General features: G+C 39.1%; 2 protein-coding genes across 18 annotated transcripts; one reads left to right on the forward strand and one right to left on the reverse strand.

The window, feature by feature from the left end:
* Positions 1-1591: 1591 nt before the first annotated feature.
* On the reverse strand, positions 1592-4297 carry LOC108027383 (protein SHQ1 homolog). Its single transcript, XM_017098816.3, has 3 exons — positions 3931-4297; positions 3439-3844; positions 1592-3380 (listed from the first exon to the last, which is right to left on the reverse strand). Exons 1-3 carry the CDS (start codon positions 4191-4193, stop codon positions 2226-2228), a joined length of 1824 nt encoding a protein of 607 aa, XP_016954305.1. The 5' UTR covers positions 4194-4297; the 3' UTR covers positions 1592-2225.
* Positions 4298-4769: 472 nt separating this feature from the next.
* Positions 4770-18294, forward strand: LOC108027239 (phosphatidylinositol-binding clathrin assembly protein LAP). Of its 17 annotated transcripts, none has more exons than XM_017098576.3 (16): positions 4770-5312; positions 8431-8573; positions 9204-9279; positions 9613-9645; positions 9871-9973; positions 10039-10160; positions 10220-10413; positions 10474-10610; positions 11082-11196; positions 11271-11562; positions 12160-12255; positions 12754-13017; positions 14256-14520; positions 14960-15059; positions 16196-16285; positions 16964-18294. In XM_017098576.3, the coding sequence occupies exons 1-16, from the start codon at positions 5177-5179 to the stop codon at positions 17123-17125; spliced, it is 2328 nt and encodes a 775-aa protein (XP_016954065.1). In that variant the 5' UTR covers positions 4770-5176; the 3' UTR covers positions 17126-18294. The 17 variants fall into 17 exon arrangements, with proteins under 17 accessions (XP_016954065.1, XP_016954068.1, XP_043950985.1 ...); XM_017098579.3 differs by having other exon boundaries at positions 11271-11520; XM_044095050.2 differs by having other exon boundaries at positions 4771-5312; positions 11034-11196.
* Positions 18295-18405: the final 111 nt, after the last annotated feature.

Below are 18405 nucleotides of genomic sequence, written 5' to 3' on the forward strand. Positions count from 1 at the left end.
GAAGTTGGAGCTGATTTTTGTATTGAAAGGGAGTTACTTTAAAAGGGATTTAAAAAAAAAAAGTAACTTACTTTTCGCCCACAGTAGAAAAAACAAGGAAGGACGCTGTAGTCGAGTGCCTCGACTATGAGACACCCTTTACCGAGCTATTTCAGTATATGCTAAGTGGGCGGCAAACAGATTTTGGCGTTAAAACCATTTGTGAGCGAACATTTTTTAGGTTAATCGATAAGTATTGATGAGACAAATACATTTTATAAAAAAAATTGTCTATTATGAAAACTGTGTTCACCACAGTTTTGGGCGGTTTGTGGGCGTTAGAGTTGGCGTGACCACCCACCAATTATCCGATCGTTCCTATAACAGCTATATGATATAGTCGTCCGATTTTAATAATATTTAATTCGAAATTCAGAACTAATAAAAAAATGTTATTTTCAAACTTAAAGGGTTATGTTAAAAACACAAAAGATATAATTTGTTTTTCATGTTTTTCTACTAAATTTCTGATCGTTCCTATGGCAGCTATATGATATGGTCGTCCGGTTTTGATAAAATTTAATTCGAAATTCCAAACCAAATAAAAAATGTTATTTCCAAGCTTAGGATGTTATAAGTTAAAAAACACCGACCATATAATTTTTCAATATTATTTTACCACTAATTTTCTGATTGTTCCTATGGGAGCTATATAATAGTCGTCCGATTTTGATAAAATTTAATTCGAAATGCAGAACTTATTTAAAAATGTTATATCAAAGCTTAGAAAGGTATATGTTAAAAAAACACCAAAGATACAATTTTTTTGTAATTTTTCCCCCCATAGTTCCTTTGGAAGCTTTAAGATATAGTTGTCCGATCCGGCTGGTTCCGACTTATATACTACCTGCAATAGGAAGAAGACTTTTGGGAATGTTTCACCACGATAGCTTTAAAACTGAGAGACTAGTTTGCGTAGAAACGGACGGACAGACGGACATTGTCTTGTGACGCTGATCAAGAATATATATACTTTATGGGGTCGGAAACGTCTCCTTCACTGCGTTGCAAACTTCTGACTGAAATTATTATACCCTCTGCAAGGGTATAAAAACTTGCGCTACGCAAAAAGCACAGGAATCTGCTTGCCAAGTCTGACTCTTCCAGCTTTTTTAGTTTCCGAGATCTCAGCGTTCATACGGACATACGGACATCGATTCGGCTAGTAATCCTATATATAAACTTTATGGGATCAGAAACGCTTTCTTCTACCTGTTACATACTTTCCGGGGAATCTAATATGCCCTTTACTCTACGAGTAACGGGTATAAAGTCACCTTACTTTTTTAACACACCTTATACTCTTTGATTGATGGTCTACTGGTCTAATAAGTATCCTCTATTCTGAAAGTAATATATGGAGTTCTTTGATTTTATGGAAACAATTGTGTGCTTATTCAGAAAATATATTTATTTGTTTTAGAGTCTCAGACTTCAAAAGTCAGTAGTCTTCCAAAAGTATACTATTCATTAACAAAGTTGTCACACAACTTTTGTAGGCGGCATCTCCGTTGATAGGCAGTTAAAAAAACAAAATGACATTTACGCCACGTTTAATAAAAAAATATGTGTTATCCATTTTATTACTTTTCTTTCATAATTTTTTGTGTCGATTTCAATGACATTAAACATTAACTGGTAACTCCATTATGACTTTTGCCCAAAATGTAGGTTTTTGTTTTGGGTTGCTTTACATATCCATTTTATTTTATTAAATTTTTGTTTGTTTTCTTTGCTTGCAGCACCAACAATATCGATATCTATATGACTATAGATGTATATACAAAATGCACAACTAGATTTCGCTTTCAGAATTCAAAATTCAAATGTTTCGTACTCTAATGCCATACTAAATGCTAAAGTTCTGATTTACTTGTATGTGTAATAATAATCGAAGTTATTTTAGAGCAAAGGGGAAAAAATATTAAAATATCTTTTTGCATTTGGCGTGAACAAATCTTTGAGTTTGCGTCTCATAAAATTATTGTACAATTAAGATTTAAGTAGGTATTTTCTGTAAATGTACATCCTTTTGCTTGGTTTTGTTTTTGTATTTTACCTTTTGTTTTTTATTTTAAAAGTAATTACTGTTTAGCCTCCGTTCTTTGACATTAAGTTGGTTGTGTTGCTTGTTTGTTTTGGGCAAGGCAGGAGCAGGACTTGCCGGATTGGGGATAAGTGACTTATTACTTGGTGCTAGTGCTGATGCTGGCGGCGGTTTCACTGTTGCTGCACTGCTCGATGACGCTGTTACCTTCCGCCTCACTACTGGTGGTGGTGGAGGAACTGCTTTCGTCGTCATCGTCATCAGCCCCGTCCCCATCCTCATCCTCGTCATCGTCCTCTTCGTCCTCCTCGTCATCCTCATACGCAATTTCGTTCTCGATCAATCGCATGTCCATGTCCATACTGTCGAAGGAGTCGGTTATGACACTGTCATCATCAGTCGTTGTCTCGTCCTCCTGCCCGGACGTGTCGTTATCAAGGTCAAGCTCATCATCGCCATGACCCTGCTGCTGCGGCGATGATCCATCACTGCCCGCTTCAATGCGCATTTCCTGCATCAGCTCTTTGATAAGCTCAGTCTCAATCTCGGTCACTCCCAGGCCCAGATGTTGCTTGTTCACGTCCATCAGCACGTTCTTAAGGTTGCGGGCCAGCAAACGCAAATGCTCGTCGCTGCAGGCACTCGGACTGGTCACATATCTGATGTAGTCCTCCAAGTAGAAGGTGTTGAAACTATCACGACTGGGCTCCCCGCTGCTGAACTGTTGGTGTGTCAGCAGCAGCTGGTTGATCAGCCAATTACGACCGCCCTTTAACACTTCGATGGCATCCCGCACACATTGGCGGCCAAGCTCGAAATTGCGGTACAGCGGGTAGGTTATCATTCGCCGAAGAAAGGCCACCAACACGTCTCGGTAATTGTCGAACTGCTCAAAGTAGCAATATAGCGGGCAGAGGATGCTGCGGGTCCAACCCGATTCACACGTCGCCTCATTGTTGGTCGTCCGCACATCGTAGCATATGGCCAGTAGAATGCTGATTAGTCCGCAATCGATCTCGTTCTGGCGCAGGATGTCGTACGGCTGCTGCTCCCGCGCCTGCTCCCTGCTGATGTTGTGCAGCAGATGCGCCTGCTCCTGGGTCATGGAAGTTTCGTAGATTTTCGGCTTATAGCGCAAAGGATTCTGGTGACCGGACGGAACCTGTAGCTCGACAAAGTTCATTTTGTACTGTTCGCGCGAGAAGCGCTTCATCTCGTCTACCACGCGCTCCTGTCGCCTTTGGATCGGACTCATGCGGTGCGGCTCCGACACGCGACAAGTAGCTCTGTCCAGCTGGGGAAACATTTGGGTTTAGATTATGGGAAAGGGGCAAATTGAAACGGAAGCTCACCTCACTCGTGTCCAGCGGACCGCTGTATTTGCTGGCGTAGCCGTAGCTGAAGTTGTTGGTAAGCTTGTAGGTGCGCTCGTGGCCGTCGAGCTGCAGTTGGCACTGATCGGTGATGCGTTTAAGTTTCCATTCCTGGACTAGGGGCTCCTTGTCCGGCAAATGGGCTCTGGTAGCGTCGGCCAGCGTGGGCAGATGCAGGAAGGTGGCTATATAGTCCTTTCGACCGCTCTTCGCCTTGGGCGCATCGCCCGTGCCACCGCCTCCTCTTTCTCCCCCTGATCCTTCCTGTGCGGCCGCTGTAAGGGGAAGACAACGCAGGCAGATCTGGTAGTGATTCTCCGTCGTGTTGTACTTTATCAGCAGCGTCTTCAGCTCCCGCAGGTCGAAAGTGCGGCGGCTGTGGAATCTGTCCGCGAAAGGAAATGGAAATGCGTAATGATATCGCTGGAATTTCGCCAGTGTGGGTGTGCCAGATGGGACGCAGTGACTCACTTGTACAGCTTGACGTCTGCGTAAAAGTAAAGATCGTGCGCGTCGACGAATATATCGCAGTTCCTTATGCGATCCACATGCAACGCCTCCGCGCCTGCCACCCCCGATCCCGCCCCATGACCATGCTCCTCGACGGCGGAAGAAGCAGCAGCAGCTGCTGCTGGTTGGGACGACTTTAAGAGCTGGTTGGCGGCAGGCGGGCGGGGTATCAGCAGCGTGCACGAGTTCTCCAGATAACTGTGTGCAATCTGTCCATTCAACATCTTATAATTTTATTACGTTCTTGCTGATTCTGCTAACTACTGTTTTTAGTATAATTTTATTTATTTTAATGACCAGTATGACCGCCTACTCGAAACAAAAACCTTCGCCTGCCACCTTACGTTATGCTACGTTACGTTTACAATACGCTCTGCGGCCAAATTCCCGACAAATTTGGCTATCTTTGATTAGGCGAGTTCCATTAAACGAAACTAAATTTCAAAGTACGGAAATCCACATTACATGATTTCTTGGCTATGTCATTCGATATAGCGAGTTAGTAAAATGTTAAAATCCGTATGATTTACTTGCATTCAATTTCCCCGAAGTTATTCAAAAATTTAAGTTTTTCAAGAAGTAGTTTTAAATTATTTCATAAAAATAATATTGAGAAAATTCAAATACTCTGTTTTTTGTGAAACTATTTGTATAAATACATTTATTTGTCTGGTCAGATTTTTAGCTTTTTCCCGCCTATTTTTTTACTCTACGTTGCGCAATCGATAGCTGGCGCCCTTACGTCGTAAACGAATATCGATAACACGCGCAGGCCCCACTTCTTAGAAGCGTTAGGACATTGCTCATACGCTCGCTCCACTTGCCAGTCGCCATTATCGATTTGTGGCAGAGGAAAAATAGAGAATTAAAAAATCGCGTTTCAGCGTTAGGCACCGGTTAGAGAGCGCATAAAACGCGGCGTTAAATTGTGTAGTGCTTGTGAAGTAGGGAACACTGAATCTGTACCGTTTATTTTTTCGTGGAGCTCGCGTAGCAGAATTTTCCCGTTGGAAATATTCTCAATCAATCAATACCTCTCTCTCTCTAGCCAGCCCCCATACGTGTTTGTGTCTCTCTCACTCTCTCCCTCTCTGTATCTGCGTGTGTGTCGGTGTGGTCTGCTCCTTGGGTGCATAATTAAATTAATCAAGTAAATAAAAGCCAGCGTGCGGGTGCAGGAAGAGCGGACAACAACAACAGCTTCATCATGACCATGGCAGGGCAAACGATCAACGACAGGCTGCTGGCCGCCCGTCACAGCCTTGCGGGCCAAGGACTCGCCAAGTCCGTTTGCAAGGCCACCACGGAGGAATGCATTGGGCCGAAGAAGAAGCACTTGGACTGTGAGTGTCCCCTCGTTCTCTCTTCTGCTCTCACTCTCTCTCGTTGCGTAAATTCACAGTTACATTTCCTAGTTAGGACACGGGAAGAAAAAATGTAGCCTTGGTACAATGGTTAAGGGGAAAACGTGTGCCCCATCATCGAAGTTATTGTTGAAGTTGTTCGAACCAAAGGCAGTCGATTAAAAATATTCCAGTCTCTGTTAGCAAATCCCTGCTTTTTTGTGAAGTTGGAGTTAGGAAATTTATACTAACAGAAGACTGTTGACAAGGTCTCGGGGAACATAAACATAGGAATAAATAAATGGGTCCTCAAAAGTCGTACTTAAAATGCCCTCTAGCTAAAGCTAGCAATATAAAAGTCTATTAACAAATCATTAGCACTACCTTTATAATAAGGCACAACATTTTCAAATATTTATTTTTTAATTTTAATGATAACTAAATTGGAGATAGCTTATGATTATGCCCACATGCATATAATATATAATATAACACTGCAATCGCTGAACTTTGGAAAAAGAACTCTGGAGAAAGCATTACTCAACTTAGAAATTTTATAAGAAATTTTGTACAATTTAAAATGTTTATGGAATTATATATAAAATTTATGACGCCTAATTTTGTATACGTCTAAAGTCAAAATATTAAGTAATATATTTTAAAATCTTTAAAAGATTTACATTTTTGTACTACAGTTTCTCTTGGTGCATTTCACAATAACAACAGTTAATGCTGGCTGGAAACGTAAAACAAATACTCATTCAGTTGCAACCAGTTCGCGTCTCTTGGCTTTCCCACTCCATCTGCACATGTTTGTTGTTTTTGTGTGATAAATCACAAAGTTTTCCGAAAACGACCCCCCTGATTACGGTCCACAGAGCTCCCCAGTCATCTTCCACCACCCACAATTGCACCTGAGCCTCAGCTGCTGCTGTTTGTGGACTCCGTTCGTCACCGATTGCACCGCCCCTCTCTTTCCATCCCGTCCAGCGCTCTCTCTCTAATGTTACGTCACTTTCCCACGGGTGCACGTGTGTTTGTAGGGGCTTTGAATGGCTCGAAACGCCTACAAAAGCAGCGATTGTAGTTGCTGCGGAGTCATTGCTTGCCAAATTTATGCACAGGTCTTTTCCTAATTGGCTGGATTTGCTTAGACCTTTAGGGTTCGCAAAAAATCTGATGATTCCAATATAACGACGACGTTCCTGTTGGAATCTGGTTTTTCGGCTAGCTCTACTCGCATGGTGACCCCCTTTTAGTTGGCTTGTTTGCAAAACTTTTCTGAGATGACTCATCAGTTATGGGGCATAAGAGTAAATGGGAATAAAAGAGGGCAATATCGTAGGGCGTTTCTTGCCACATAAACATGGTATTTCAGTCTCCGCAGACAAAGTTTCAATGATTTGGCATGTGTCAACTAGTAAAATTATATGATTTTAGTTTGTGTGCCACATATGTGGCACGTAGATGTGTACGTTTTACAGGCCTACAGCAGGTAGAGGCCCATCATGAAATGTATTTGTTTTACCTATTTTCTCTATTTTCTTGTGCTAACGACTTTCGGCTTTAAAACAAAACCAGTTGGGTATTCACGTAAACAACAACAAAATAACCAGACACCAAACTAAAAGAACCGACATTATTTCAACCGACAACACAAGTGGGCAATAATTATTATAATGCAGTATCAATGGATAGCCCTTTCCATCCACAGTACAGGCTCGATAGGCAATATCTTACAGCTTCCACGCCGCACGAACCTCATTAGTTAGTATATCAGTGAGAATGTTTGTTTGTACACAAACTCGCGCGATAGCCTATCTACAGGATACACTGGGCTTTAATGGCACCCTTTTTAAAAGCAAAAATAATTATTTTGAATATGAATCAGCAATTCTTTTTTATTAGTCTTCAGAGGTATAAATAACATTTTCTCAAACTATTTCTGAACACGTGCCATGTAGCGTTTCTTTTAATTTTGAGTTTGTCCAAATCTGAAAGATAAACATTTATATATATATATAAATATTGAATACCACTTTTAACAATTTAGATATTTAACTTTATGGTGTCAAAAGTACACAAAAATGTAGGCAAACTTAAAAGTTTACCGTTTACTCAATATCAGTGATTTATTGGGGCACCCACTGTATTCGTTTGAAAATTCACGAGCTCGTTCACAAGGGCCAATCAATTTTCCACATTTACTGTTTATTGAAATTGTTTTTATTTATGTATGAATGAATCACTGGCCTGGCGCCCGACAAGTCTTTCAAACAAAATGGAGCGAACATCTGCTGTGGCATGTGCAACGCCCCTCGAATGCAATTATTCCGCTCAGCGACAAACACTTTGCAACTGAAATGGGAATTGATTGGAATGGAACCGCATGATAGTAGACACAATGGGCTTCAGCCGCTTATCATCGACACTTTTCCGTCCCTAACTTATTCGAGTTCGTTTTTTAGCTTGATGGGCGGTTGTTCAGAAAAGTCGAAGATAAGCCAACAACAACGAAGAGTCGCGACCGATAATGGGTCGCAAAAACATGATTATTAAATTTATGGAAGGTTCGCTCTTACAGCTGCGGTCAACGTAATAATTATTATAAATATAGTGACTTAGTAAAATTTATTCTGAGTTTAATTTGCATAAGAACATAATTCCTAAAAATGTTGTATCTCAAAAAGGGAAAAAATGTTTGATCGAAAGGCAATACAATTTTGTTTTTTAGAACAGTTCTTTAAGCTGTACAAAAAAATACAAAACTTCCTTCCTTAGTTAACGTTTATTTTAAACGTAATTAAATATTTAAATGAGGAAGCATGCATCCGAAAGCATTCTATTTTTTTGGGAAACAAATATAACTTTATATAATGATAGCTATTTGGAGGGAAATATAAACCATCTAATCTTAGAGGTATTTACAAAAATAATCTCTTTATTGGATTAGTTCAGCTAGATACATTTAAAAGCTTTTATGGGTGTTTCGAAATTTAAAATCTACCAGATTTTACAAGGTTTTGTATCCCTATTTTTCTAGCAGCCACTGTATACTAACTCCTATCATCTGTGAAAGACTGATTATTGAAACCGCATTACCATTGTTTTCTTGCAGATTTGGTGCACTGCACAAACGAGCCGAATGTGTCGATACCTCATCTGGCCAATTTACTTATCGAGCGTTCTCAGAACGCCAACTGGGTTGTCGTCTACAAGTCGCTGATAACCACACATCATCTGATGGCATATGGCAACGAGGTTTGTATATGTGTATTTATCACTTGTGCATATATCAACTGTCTGTGCGAATCTTAGGGGCGTATAACATTTTTTCCATATTTAATGTTAACTTACTTTCATTGAAGCGTTCCAAATGAGGTAATCTATTTCGTGTAATTTGATTTCGAGAATGTGGGAGTGCCCATAGAAAAGGTCACGTACGTTAAGAGATTCTTCATATTTGCTTTCTGACTCTCTTTAATGGTTAATTATTACTTGCCCATCACGATTTTTGTGTGCCCTTCTGACCGAGCTTATCGTTGCTTGTTCCTTAGCCTTTGCTCCTATTTGTTCAGTCCTATCTCTTAAATAAAAGATTTGGCGACATAACAACATAATAAAGTAAGGCACCAATGAAGAAATATAAATTTTTCTTAAAGACAGTTAAGGGTATGGTGTACCAGAGTTTATGGGAGTTTTTAATGACGATTTTAAAAACTAATTCAGTTGCTTAACGACTAAAGTTTATCATAAAATGATAATAATAATAATCAGATTATTTATTTAATTTTGGTGTTTCCTTTAGATCTTCGCATTTTGTTTGACAAAAACTACTGTGCAACTCAATAGTAATTCTTAAATTCTCTGTCCTCTCCTCATTTCTTCCAGCGTTTTATGCAATATCTGGCCTCTAGCAACTCTACATTCAATCTGAGCTCCTTTCTGGATAAAGGAACTGTACAAGGTACAACGATTCTTTCCTTATTTTCCCAAAAAAGAGCTTCACACGCATCAAAGCTTTGATCGAATTATCAACTTTAAATTTTTAACTAATGCTTACATTCTGATCATCCCTTCTCATTCATTCCCTCCTTCAACTTATGCGAATGCTGCGCGAACGTTTGGCTTGATCATTTGTACTTTATTTAATTAACCGTAATTTCTAAACAAAAATAATTAATTCTGAAATGCGCCGCTTACTGACCCACATTCCTCACAAAACGCTGGCTAACCACAACTTGAAAAATGCAATTATCCAACTAAATACTCAAAATCAAACAATATAAACCTTATACAGATGGTGGCATGGGCGTTCCGGGTGGCAGAATGGGTGAGTATAAAACAGAAGCTATTAGCAATTGGCTGCATTTTCCTTATTGGGCTATAGACTTTGTATTCATTTCTGGTTGTGACTAAAATTCGTTTTACTTATGATTAAAATCAAAATTAACTAACAAGCAAAAAATTGTTTTTAAGTTTTGTATTTGGCGTAAAATACGTGTGCCTACATATGTTGCATGTCGACAACATTTTCTAATATTTGCTCAATCAACAGGTTACGATATGTCGCCCTTTATTCGGCGCTACGCCAAATATTTGAATGAGAAGTCGCTCTCCTATCGTGCCATGGCCTTTGACTTCTGCAAAGTCAAGCGAGGGTAATTAATTCCACATCGTATATAAATGTGTTATAATTGATTTGTTTTGTAATCTACAAATTTAGCAAAGAGGAGGGGTCGCTGCGAAGCATGAATGCGGAAAAACTTCTGAAGACTTTGCCAGTTTTGCAGGCACAATTGGATGCACTTCTCGAGTTCGACTGCCAGTCCAACGATTTGTCCAATGGTATGGTTTAATCATCAAGTGGTTGTTTAAATGTTTAAGACAATTTTGATCCATTTCAGGTGTCATCAATATGAGCTTTATGCTCTTGTTTCGCGATCTCATACGACTTTTTGCTTGCTACAATGATGGCATCATTAACTTGCTCGAGAAATATTTTGATATGAACAAAAAACATGCGCGCGATGCCTTGGACCTGTACAAGAAGTTCTTAGTGCGCATGGACCGTGTTGGAGAGTTCTTAAAAGTGGCAGAGGTTTGAAAGCCCTTTGAGCAAACTTAAACTTAAATTTGATCATTTTTTTTCTGCTTGTAGAATGTGGGCATTGACAAGGGTGATATTCCCGATTTGACCAAGGCGCCCAGCTCGTTGTTAGATGCTTTGGAGCAACACTTGGCCACACTGGAGGGTCGAAAAGTATCTGCAGCTAATACACCCACACAGTCATCGAGGTTGGTTGGTCTAAAAGTATTTAGCTTAGGAATTCTACAAGTAGCTTTTTTTGTCTTTGATTTGGGAATCAAACTTCATTGGACATTTGAGAGCTAATTATTTGAATGATCAAGGCCTTAATAAGCATTACATAAAAACTTTTCATTAAACAATACTGTTATTATTTTAAAACAATCACAGATCGATTGATACAAAATACAATACAGATTTATAGGATCATTTTAGAGATACGCTCTTCTTTGGAGTCATGGAGTTTAATTGTGTTTTTCTTTATAAATATAATTCATAATTTCATCGTATTATATCGTTTGTTGTGAACAAATGTTTTAATTTTTCCATTGATATATTTTCTTTGTTTTTCATATCTATGATTTTCCTTCGTTCTTAACTTGCACCTGTTTTTGATGACCGTCAAACATTAGCAATCAGCGCAATGTAAAATCCGCTGTCTCTGCACTCTCTTCTACCAGCTCTGCATTCGGTACTGCGGCTGCGTCTAGCAAATTCGACAACACCAATGGCATTGACGAGCAGCTCAAGGCCCAGGTGCTGGCCGAGGAGGAGGCCGCCATGAACCAGTACAAGGTGAGTTGCATTGCCGAATTATCCGTGTTAATGGGACAGTGTTTAATCGATTTCTATGCCTGTTCCCCCGCTAGTCCAAGGTATCGTCGCCCACCAGCAGCGGGGCTGCTGGCGCTAGCGCTGCACTAACAAATCCATTTCTATCGTCCCCGCCAGCCGCCCAGGCTGGTCAGCCGATAGTTGATCTGTTCGGTGCCGCGTCGGCGCAGCCCGCTGCTGCTGCAGCAGCCACCAAGGCCTCCGACGACCTGCTGCAGTTGGGCAATCCCTTCGCCGACATGTTTGAAGCCAGTGGCGGCGGAGCAGCCGCCGCAGGAGCCACAGGTGCTGCACTCAATGCCAATAATTTGTGGATGCATAATAATGGTAGCATGTTATAATTTTCTTATTATTTCTTCCTAAGTTCTTGACTAGCGATTATGATTTGAGTTACGTTTATTTCGTGCTGTACATAGGTAACAGTCGGTGTGTAAGTGTAGTGATCTTACATATTTATATTGTCGTATCCGTAAAACCAGAGCTATGAGGAGCGCACTTTTCGGGCGCTCTAGACGCCCCTCACCCTCTGTCTGTCTCTTTATCACTCCGGCCTAGCCGTCTGTTTGCACAAGACTTTCATGCACCATTATCCATACTTGTAATCATAATAGTATACTTTTTATCGATTCAATTGTTTACTTTAATTATTTCTGTAAGTTTTGATTTCTTTTGAATTCTTGTCTAATGTATTGTTACTCTTCATTTTTTCATCACTGTTTTTTTCCAAACCCGAAACAATAACGACAACAACTTCAACAACGATAACGATACCGAAAACAACTCCTTGAATACCAAAAACCAAACCAATCGCAAATCTTCCAAAACACGCCAACGACCATCGCCCACCGTCCACCGCTCACACAACACCCAACAAAACCGAATTCAAAACCACCAAAAATATCAAAAATATACAAACAAACATAGGTTTCAATGGCGCTTCAGTTTCCTCCGCTGCTGCTACAAATGCATTCGTTTCCGATAGTAATTTCTCATCCGTTTTTGGTAATACGGAACCGGCAGGTAAGTCTCTCAATAGCCTAAAGTCTTCATCCATTCCTAACTGCAAGCTAGTAATAATCCTATGAATACATATCTTAATACTTAATATGCAGTCACTAACAAATGCTTATTTATTACTAACTATATTACAAATTGAGTGAACACCGAAGCGGTTCAAGTTACTAATTTAAATTATAGCAATGCTAATAAGCAACCAACTTTGGTGTGTTTGAATTATGCTGAAATAAGTGTTAGCATGTTATTTAATTCGCCTGATTTAGTTCCACTTTTCCATTTCCAACCCAGGCTAGGAAATGATCTATATTTTGCATCTTATGGAGGGTCTTAAAGATTTAGCACCTTGTTTAGAATTTGCGTGGTGATTATACATAAAATTTGTTTTGTTACCCGTACTCCTCAATGTTAGTTTGACAATAATATTCGATCCTTTCAAAATTATAATTTCTTATATTTATTTTAATTGTTATCCTGTAAATGTTTGCGTTGACTTTCACACAGCTTCGACGTCGTTGCCAAATCCATTTTTCGATGATATGTCGTTGCCCCAAGCCCACCCCGCTGCTGCATCTGTTGCTGCGCCCTTCGGCAACAATTTCAATTTCATGGATCAACAGCTGCAGCAACAACAGCAAGCGGCATCTTATGTGCAGCAGCAGCAGCAACAGCAAATGCAACTACAGCAGCAGCAGCAACACCGGCAGCAGTTGCAGCAACAGCAAGCGATATTGCCATCTTCCATGCCAGCAGCTCAGTTTCCACCAGGTGAACCATTGCCGTTGCTCGACGAACTACGAATACGAAAACCAAATCCATTAACCACAAGCATATGTTCCCGCGTGCTTTGTTTCTGTACAAAGCTTGCTCCATCTCTGGCTTGTAGTGCTGCAGCAGACACCGTCTTTTCTCTCTCAGCATCCAAGATCCTCCGAGCTTTGTCCTGTGCCACAAGTGCTCATCCACACCAACGAGAACACGCTTTGCCCACTGTTGTCTGCTAGTATCTTGTAGCTATTTTGTCCAATTTAACTGTCTATCGATTGTGGAGTCCTTCCGTCATTGAGAAAAAAGCTGCGTTGTTGTCCCTTTACATAAGTTCTTGTTTTGGTTTTAGTTTCTAGCCTTTTGATATAAAATGTTCGTGTTGAAAAAGATTAATCAAATTAGTTGTTGTATATGTTTAATGTGATAATAAAATACTACATTTATTTTCTGTGTGATATTCCGGTAAAAGAATTTATGTGTTAAGGAGAAAGTTGGTTAAAGGTCAGATTCTCCATTTGCTTTTTGGGTCAGAACTTGTTCGAGCTTTCTGAAGGCAGCCTTTCTGTAATATCTGCTTACCGTCTCTAAGCTAAAATTAATACATTACTTACACTTAACAAAATGCAACAAAATTCCATTAACATAAATATATTCCGTCTTGGGTTGCTTTTGTAAATAATCTTACCATCTGTTATGTGTTTGTAGAAAGGGCCTACTCTTAATCCTAAGTCAAAAACCACTTGAGATCGAACAATCCAAAGTATTTATATATACAATGCAAATTCATGTTATTTATTTTGTAAATGTTATTTTTTCTCTTTTTCTCTTTCTTATGTTCTTATGTACTGAACGTAAAAACAAAAATTTCAAAACTAAAAACAACCTCACATTGTCTCATGTTAATGTTGGTGGCACAAATCCATACTCGAACACCTAAAACCTATGAAACGCTAAAAAATATTTGTGTTTTATAATTACGCTGGCAATACGAAAAAAATGATAAACAAAAAACAATTTGAAAACGAAACCAATATCAATTTCCGACGGCAACCAAAACTCAACGCTAACTCAACAAACATCAAAACCAAACCCTTGGGCTCATCGGCTTCATTGTTTACGCATATCTACTATATATATACCATTGTGTTTGTCTCTGTGTATAAATGTCTGCTAAAATGGTGCATTGGCTATGGCTATCCAAACAACCATGTCGTCTGAAATGTAAAAACGCATCAAAGGCTTCGATGCCTTGGGCGATGTTCTCAAGCCGGCCTCCGCCAGCAGCAACAGCAATCAAATGAACGTTGTCGCCACAGGTTACTCCAGCAATAGCAGTTCGATCCTAGCGCTCCAACAGCAGCAGCACCACCAGCAGCACACGCAACAAATGCAGCAGCAGCAGCAGCCACCGACTAGCACTGGGAAGATAATCACCGGCGACTTGGATAGTTCACTAATGTCCCTAGTTGATAACTTAAATATTAACAAAACGGCAAGTGCAAAGTGAGTAAATCGAGCCAGTATACTGACGATATATGTATGTTGCGTGCGTTCGAAAGTGAAGCCCGACCAGAAGGTTGATCAGTAACCATGTTGACACATCTCCATCAGTTCACTCGCAGTAGATGGTTAAATCGCATCCCTAATGGTCTTCAATTTCGACCGATTAAGGATCAGTTTGATCGGCCAAGTGCCACTTCCGAACTAACAGCTCCTCTGACGATCCCTCAATCCAAAACTAATACCTCCAGCCTTCGCCTTCCGATCTGACCTTCCCGTCCACAAAGCCATATTCATGCTCCATATGTGTACATAATGTCCATCCAAAAAATAGTTCGAATCACGCAGAATTCTGTTTAGTTAGAAAAACCCCCAAAATTCAAATGCCGTGTTCATTGACGTCGTCTCTATATCATTACTCTCTACCCCATTATTCTCATAGACCTGTGCAATGGAATTCACCTAAAAATACAGCGAAACCAGGTGCTAATTGGACACCCCAACCAATGGCGGCTACTACTGGTGCTGGCTATCGTCCAATGGTGAGTGTTGCCTACTCTAACTCTACTCTCTACTGTCTACCGAACTACTCTACTCAAGAATTACAAATACAACTCGAAAGAATCCGATAAAAAAGCCAAACTCTGCGTTGCCTCGAATCTGTTCGAACTTAACGAGAGCCAAAAATAAATAATTCGAATACACTAGGAGTCGTGCTGAACCAGATAAAAATATGAGAAAAAACAATGCCAGAAAAGAAAAAAACAAACACTTTTTACTACCTACGTAAATACATTGTTTCTCCTTTTCATTATTTTACGATTTTGTGTCACCCAACACTTTAGGCTACACCTCATGACCAGTACACTATTTTGTCTAATTCAATGTGAATTACCTTATCAAAATTAATCTTTATTTAACGATTGCACAATCCGTATGGATTTACGACTTGATTTACAGTATATTTTTGATCGTATGAACATTTTCTCAGCTTGCTTTTCTTGATAGGATTGAAAGTAACAAACGTAATATGCCTTCATTGTCGCAGTCCACTTTAAATTTCTCAATGTTGTTAAATTTCTTATTTTATTATTGTAAAGTGAAATACCAAAATCGAAGTGCAAACCGAGTCCTTTATTTCGTCCACACAAAATATTTTCCCCGATTTTCATACACCCGCCGTGACTACAGAATCACAACAAACCGCACTAGAACACAAACACTAGGGCTAATTTTGGTGGCACATCCTGGCGAGCAGGTCCACGGGCTACGGCGTTGGGTTTACTAAGTCTCAACACACTTTACACGCAGGCCCAACACGACAAACCACACATTTCCATTTTATATTTTTATTTAATTATTATTTTGATCTTTATTTTGCATTTTAACAAAGTATATATAAACTATCAACTACTTTCTTTTCTTTATTTTATGTTTGCTTTATATCTCAACTATCCCAACGCATACCGCAAAATCGAAAATCGTTAACCGAATCGAACCAAATTGAATCACAACCAAATATATATTGAAACTAATCGAACAAACAACAACAACGAATCACGTATGACAACTCACGCTGCGCCTGTGTTAATGCTGTCTGTGTGTGTGTATGTGTGTTTGTGATAATCAATATATATTCTATCAATATGCCAATATGTAATCAATATGCAATGCGTAGGCACATGGCATGACCGTAAGTCCTGCGCCAATCACAATCAATCATCCGTATATACATGCTAGTTATCCTGTAATGCCAAATTATATGCAGGTAAGATGATGCTGAAACCAACGAAAGTACAACCACCACTACAAATTTTCAAACAGAATGAAAAATATAAATAAATATCATTATGGTTTTGACCTGAGTTGCCGTTTTCTTTAAGACGAATTACTTTTAATTGTTTATTTGTTTTCAAGACCATTTTGTTCCTTTGCGTTTTACAATCGAAAGTCTGTCATCTCCAGCACTATAACGTATAATGGCGACCTATACGCCAGTTAACCTAACTTAACCTTCTAACCTTCAAGACACCCGATATCTATCCTGTTTTTGTTACCGGCCACAAGCGCGTGTTGTATAAGGCCCTCCTCTGTGGTTCTCGTCTCTGAACTAAATTGATTTCTATCTTGCACTACTATAGTTTAATTTATTGTTTTCATCATGATTTAGTAAAATATTCATTTAGTAGACGTTCGGTTATTAAGCGAGTTACTGTTTCACTTGTCTGTAGACCTCATTATCTTCCGTATGATTCCCAAGTAGTAACTCTTTTCCAAGCTCAAAAGCTCCTATGAAGCCCAACCGACAACTCTTAAACCCGTCACTGATTTTGTAGCATTGCGTCTATCAAAGCAGTTTATAAGTATTGCCCTTTCCAGTGCATGCATCTCAACTGAACCCACTCTTGACGCTCATTTCTAACGCTCATTCTAACGACTCTTGTAGGGAATGCCGGTGATGGGGCAGGCAGCAGCCCCTTTGACTGGGGCGCAACCGACGATGATGGCGGCGCCGCACAGTAATGCGACTGGCATCCTGCAACCAATCCAGCCAACGCAGAACGGCAGCAATAAAGGAGTCCCACTCGACCGATTTGGTGCGTTATAAGCGGTCCACAAGAAGCTCATGCGTGCAACCCACTCACTCACTCAATCTAAGCGCTCTAACCTCATAGTCAGCAGACATCAACCCATACTCACAGACACGAATGCGTAATAAAATATTAAACGAAACAATTATTATATATTATATGTGTACATGTGCAAGTGAACATTAAGAACTTGGAAATTGCATTATATAACACGTTTACACTACGCTACAGAAACAATATATAAAGTTTATGGAAACTGCAGAAAATGCAAACACAAAAACCGAAGCAGATAAGAAAATTATATAATAATGTTGAACATTGAGCAAACACGAAAACAAATGCTATATACATACATATATATATATTTATATTATTACTATTTAAATGAAAAACAAATAAGTTTGACTATTTATATGTATACACCAATTTATATACTACGCTAAAACGAATGAGGAAGTGCAGAAAGCAAAACGAAACAATTTCCATAATAGCTAACGGAAAGTAACCTATGTGAAATATACCTACGAACTCTAAGATAAGTCTATACAAACCTGTAGTTGTGTCCTACGCCAATCACTAAACACACGTTGAATTATCTAGTGGAACTATGTTAACTGTCTCAAACATGATCAAGCGTGAAACTGATTCAGAAATGATATTTTCAAACTCAGTCCAAGTGTTTGCACAGATTAACGAAATAATTTGCAATATTTTAATCCGTCTATCAATGTTTTTCTGTTACGTTTAGTCAAGTTTGGTGGCTAAATACCTATATACATATGTTTTAAATTGTTGTTAAGCAAATTTTGATTTGTTGAAGAGGAAATATTTGTAAATGCATTCCAAACTAGCTCCAATTTTGTCCAAATTTAATTTGAGAAGAAGAAAAACATTTGTAATTATTAAGTATTATTTAACAAATTCAAACAACGCTGGTATAAAATGTGTTGATCATATGTTTAAATTCTAGAAAAACCGCAACGTTTATTTAATATGTGTTATACTTTAGTGCATACGTTGTATTAGACATTTATTTAATTGCTTCTGAGCGAAACTACAAAACTGACATCATATACGTAGTTCATTCGACCATATAAAGCATAAGACGTGTTTGTAGATGTTTTCCTACAGCCCGACACGCTGAACTATGTTTAAATAAAATTTATATAAATTGTATAAAATATTATTTCTATAATTTGTTATTTTTGTGTGGCACTGGAATTTTTGGCCAAATCTAACCAATTAATTGACTTCCAAATCTTTTATCAACTCCAACCCACCACCCCTTCAGTGCATA

This window comes from Drosophila biarmipes, chromosome 3R (genome assembly GCF_025231255.1).
Source record: "Drosophila biarmipes strain raj3 chromosome 3R, RU_DBia_V1.1, whole genome shotgun sequence".
NCBI classification, from domain to species: Eukaryota; Metazoa; Arthropoda; class Insecta; order Diptera; family Drosophilidae; genus Drosophila; species Drosophila biarmipes.

What these genes read in the sequence shown, in the direction of transcription:
- LOC108027383 (XM_017098816.3), bottom strand. Translation starts at nt 4,193, where the DNA reads ATGTTGAATGGACAGATTGCACACAGTTATCTGGAGAACTCGTGCACG. An exon ending in GCAGACGTCAAGCTGTACAA is followed by an intron (nt 3,845 to 3,930) that starts GTGAGTCACTGC and finishes TTTCGCGGACAG; the next exon opens with ATTCCACAGCCGCCGCACTT. An exon ending in GTCCGCTGGACACGAGTGAG is followed by an intron (nt 3,381 to 3,438) that starts GTGAGCTTCCGT and finishes ATGTTTCCCCAG; the next exon opens with CTGGACAGAGCTACTTGTCG.
- LOC108027239 (XM_044095050.2), top strand. Translation starts at nt 5,177, where the DNA reads ATGACCATGGCAGGGCAAACGATCAACGACAGGCTGCTGGCCGCCCGT. An exon ending in AGTTCTTAAAAGTGGCAGAG is followed by an intron (nt 10,414 to 10,473) that starts GTTTGAAAGCCC and finishes TTCTGCTTGTAG; the next exon opens with AATGTGGGCATTGACAAGGG. An exon ending in GTGCTGGCTATCGTCCAATG is followed by an intron (nt 15,060 to 16,195) that starts GTGAGTGTTGCC and finishes TGCAATGCGTAG; the next exon opens with GCACATGGCATGACCGTAAG.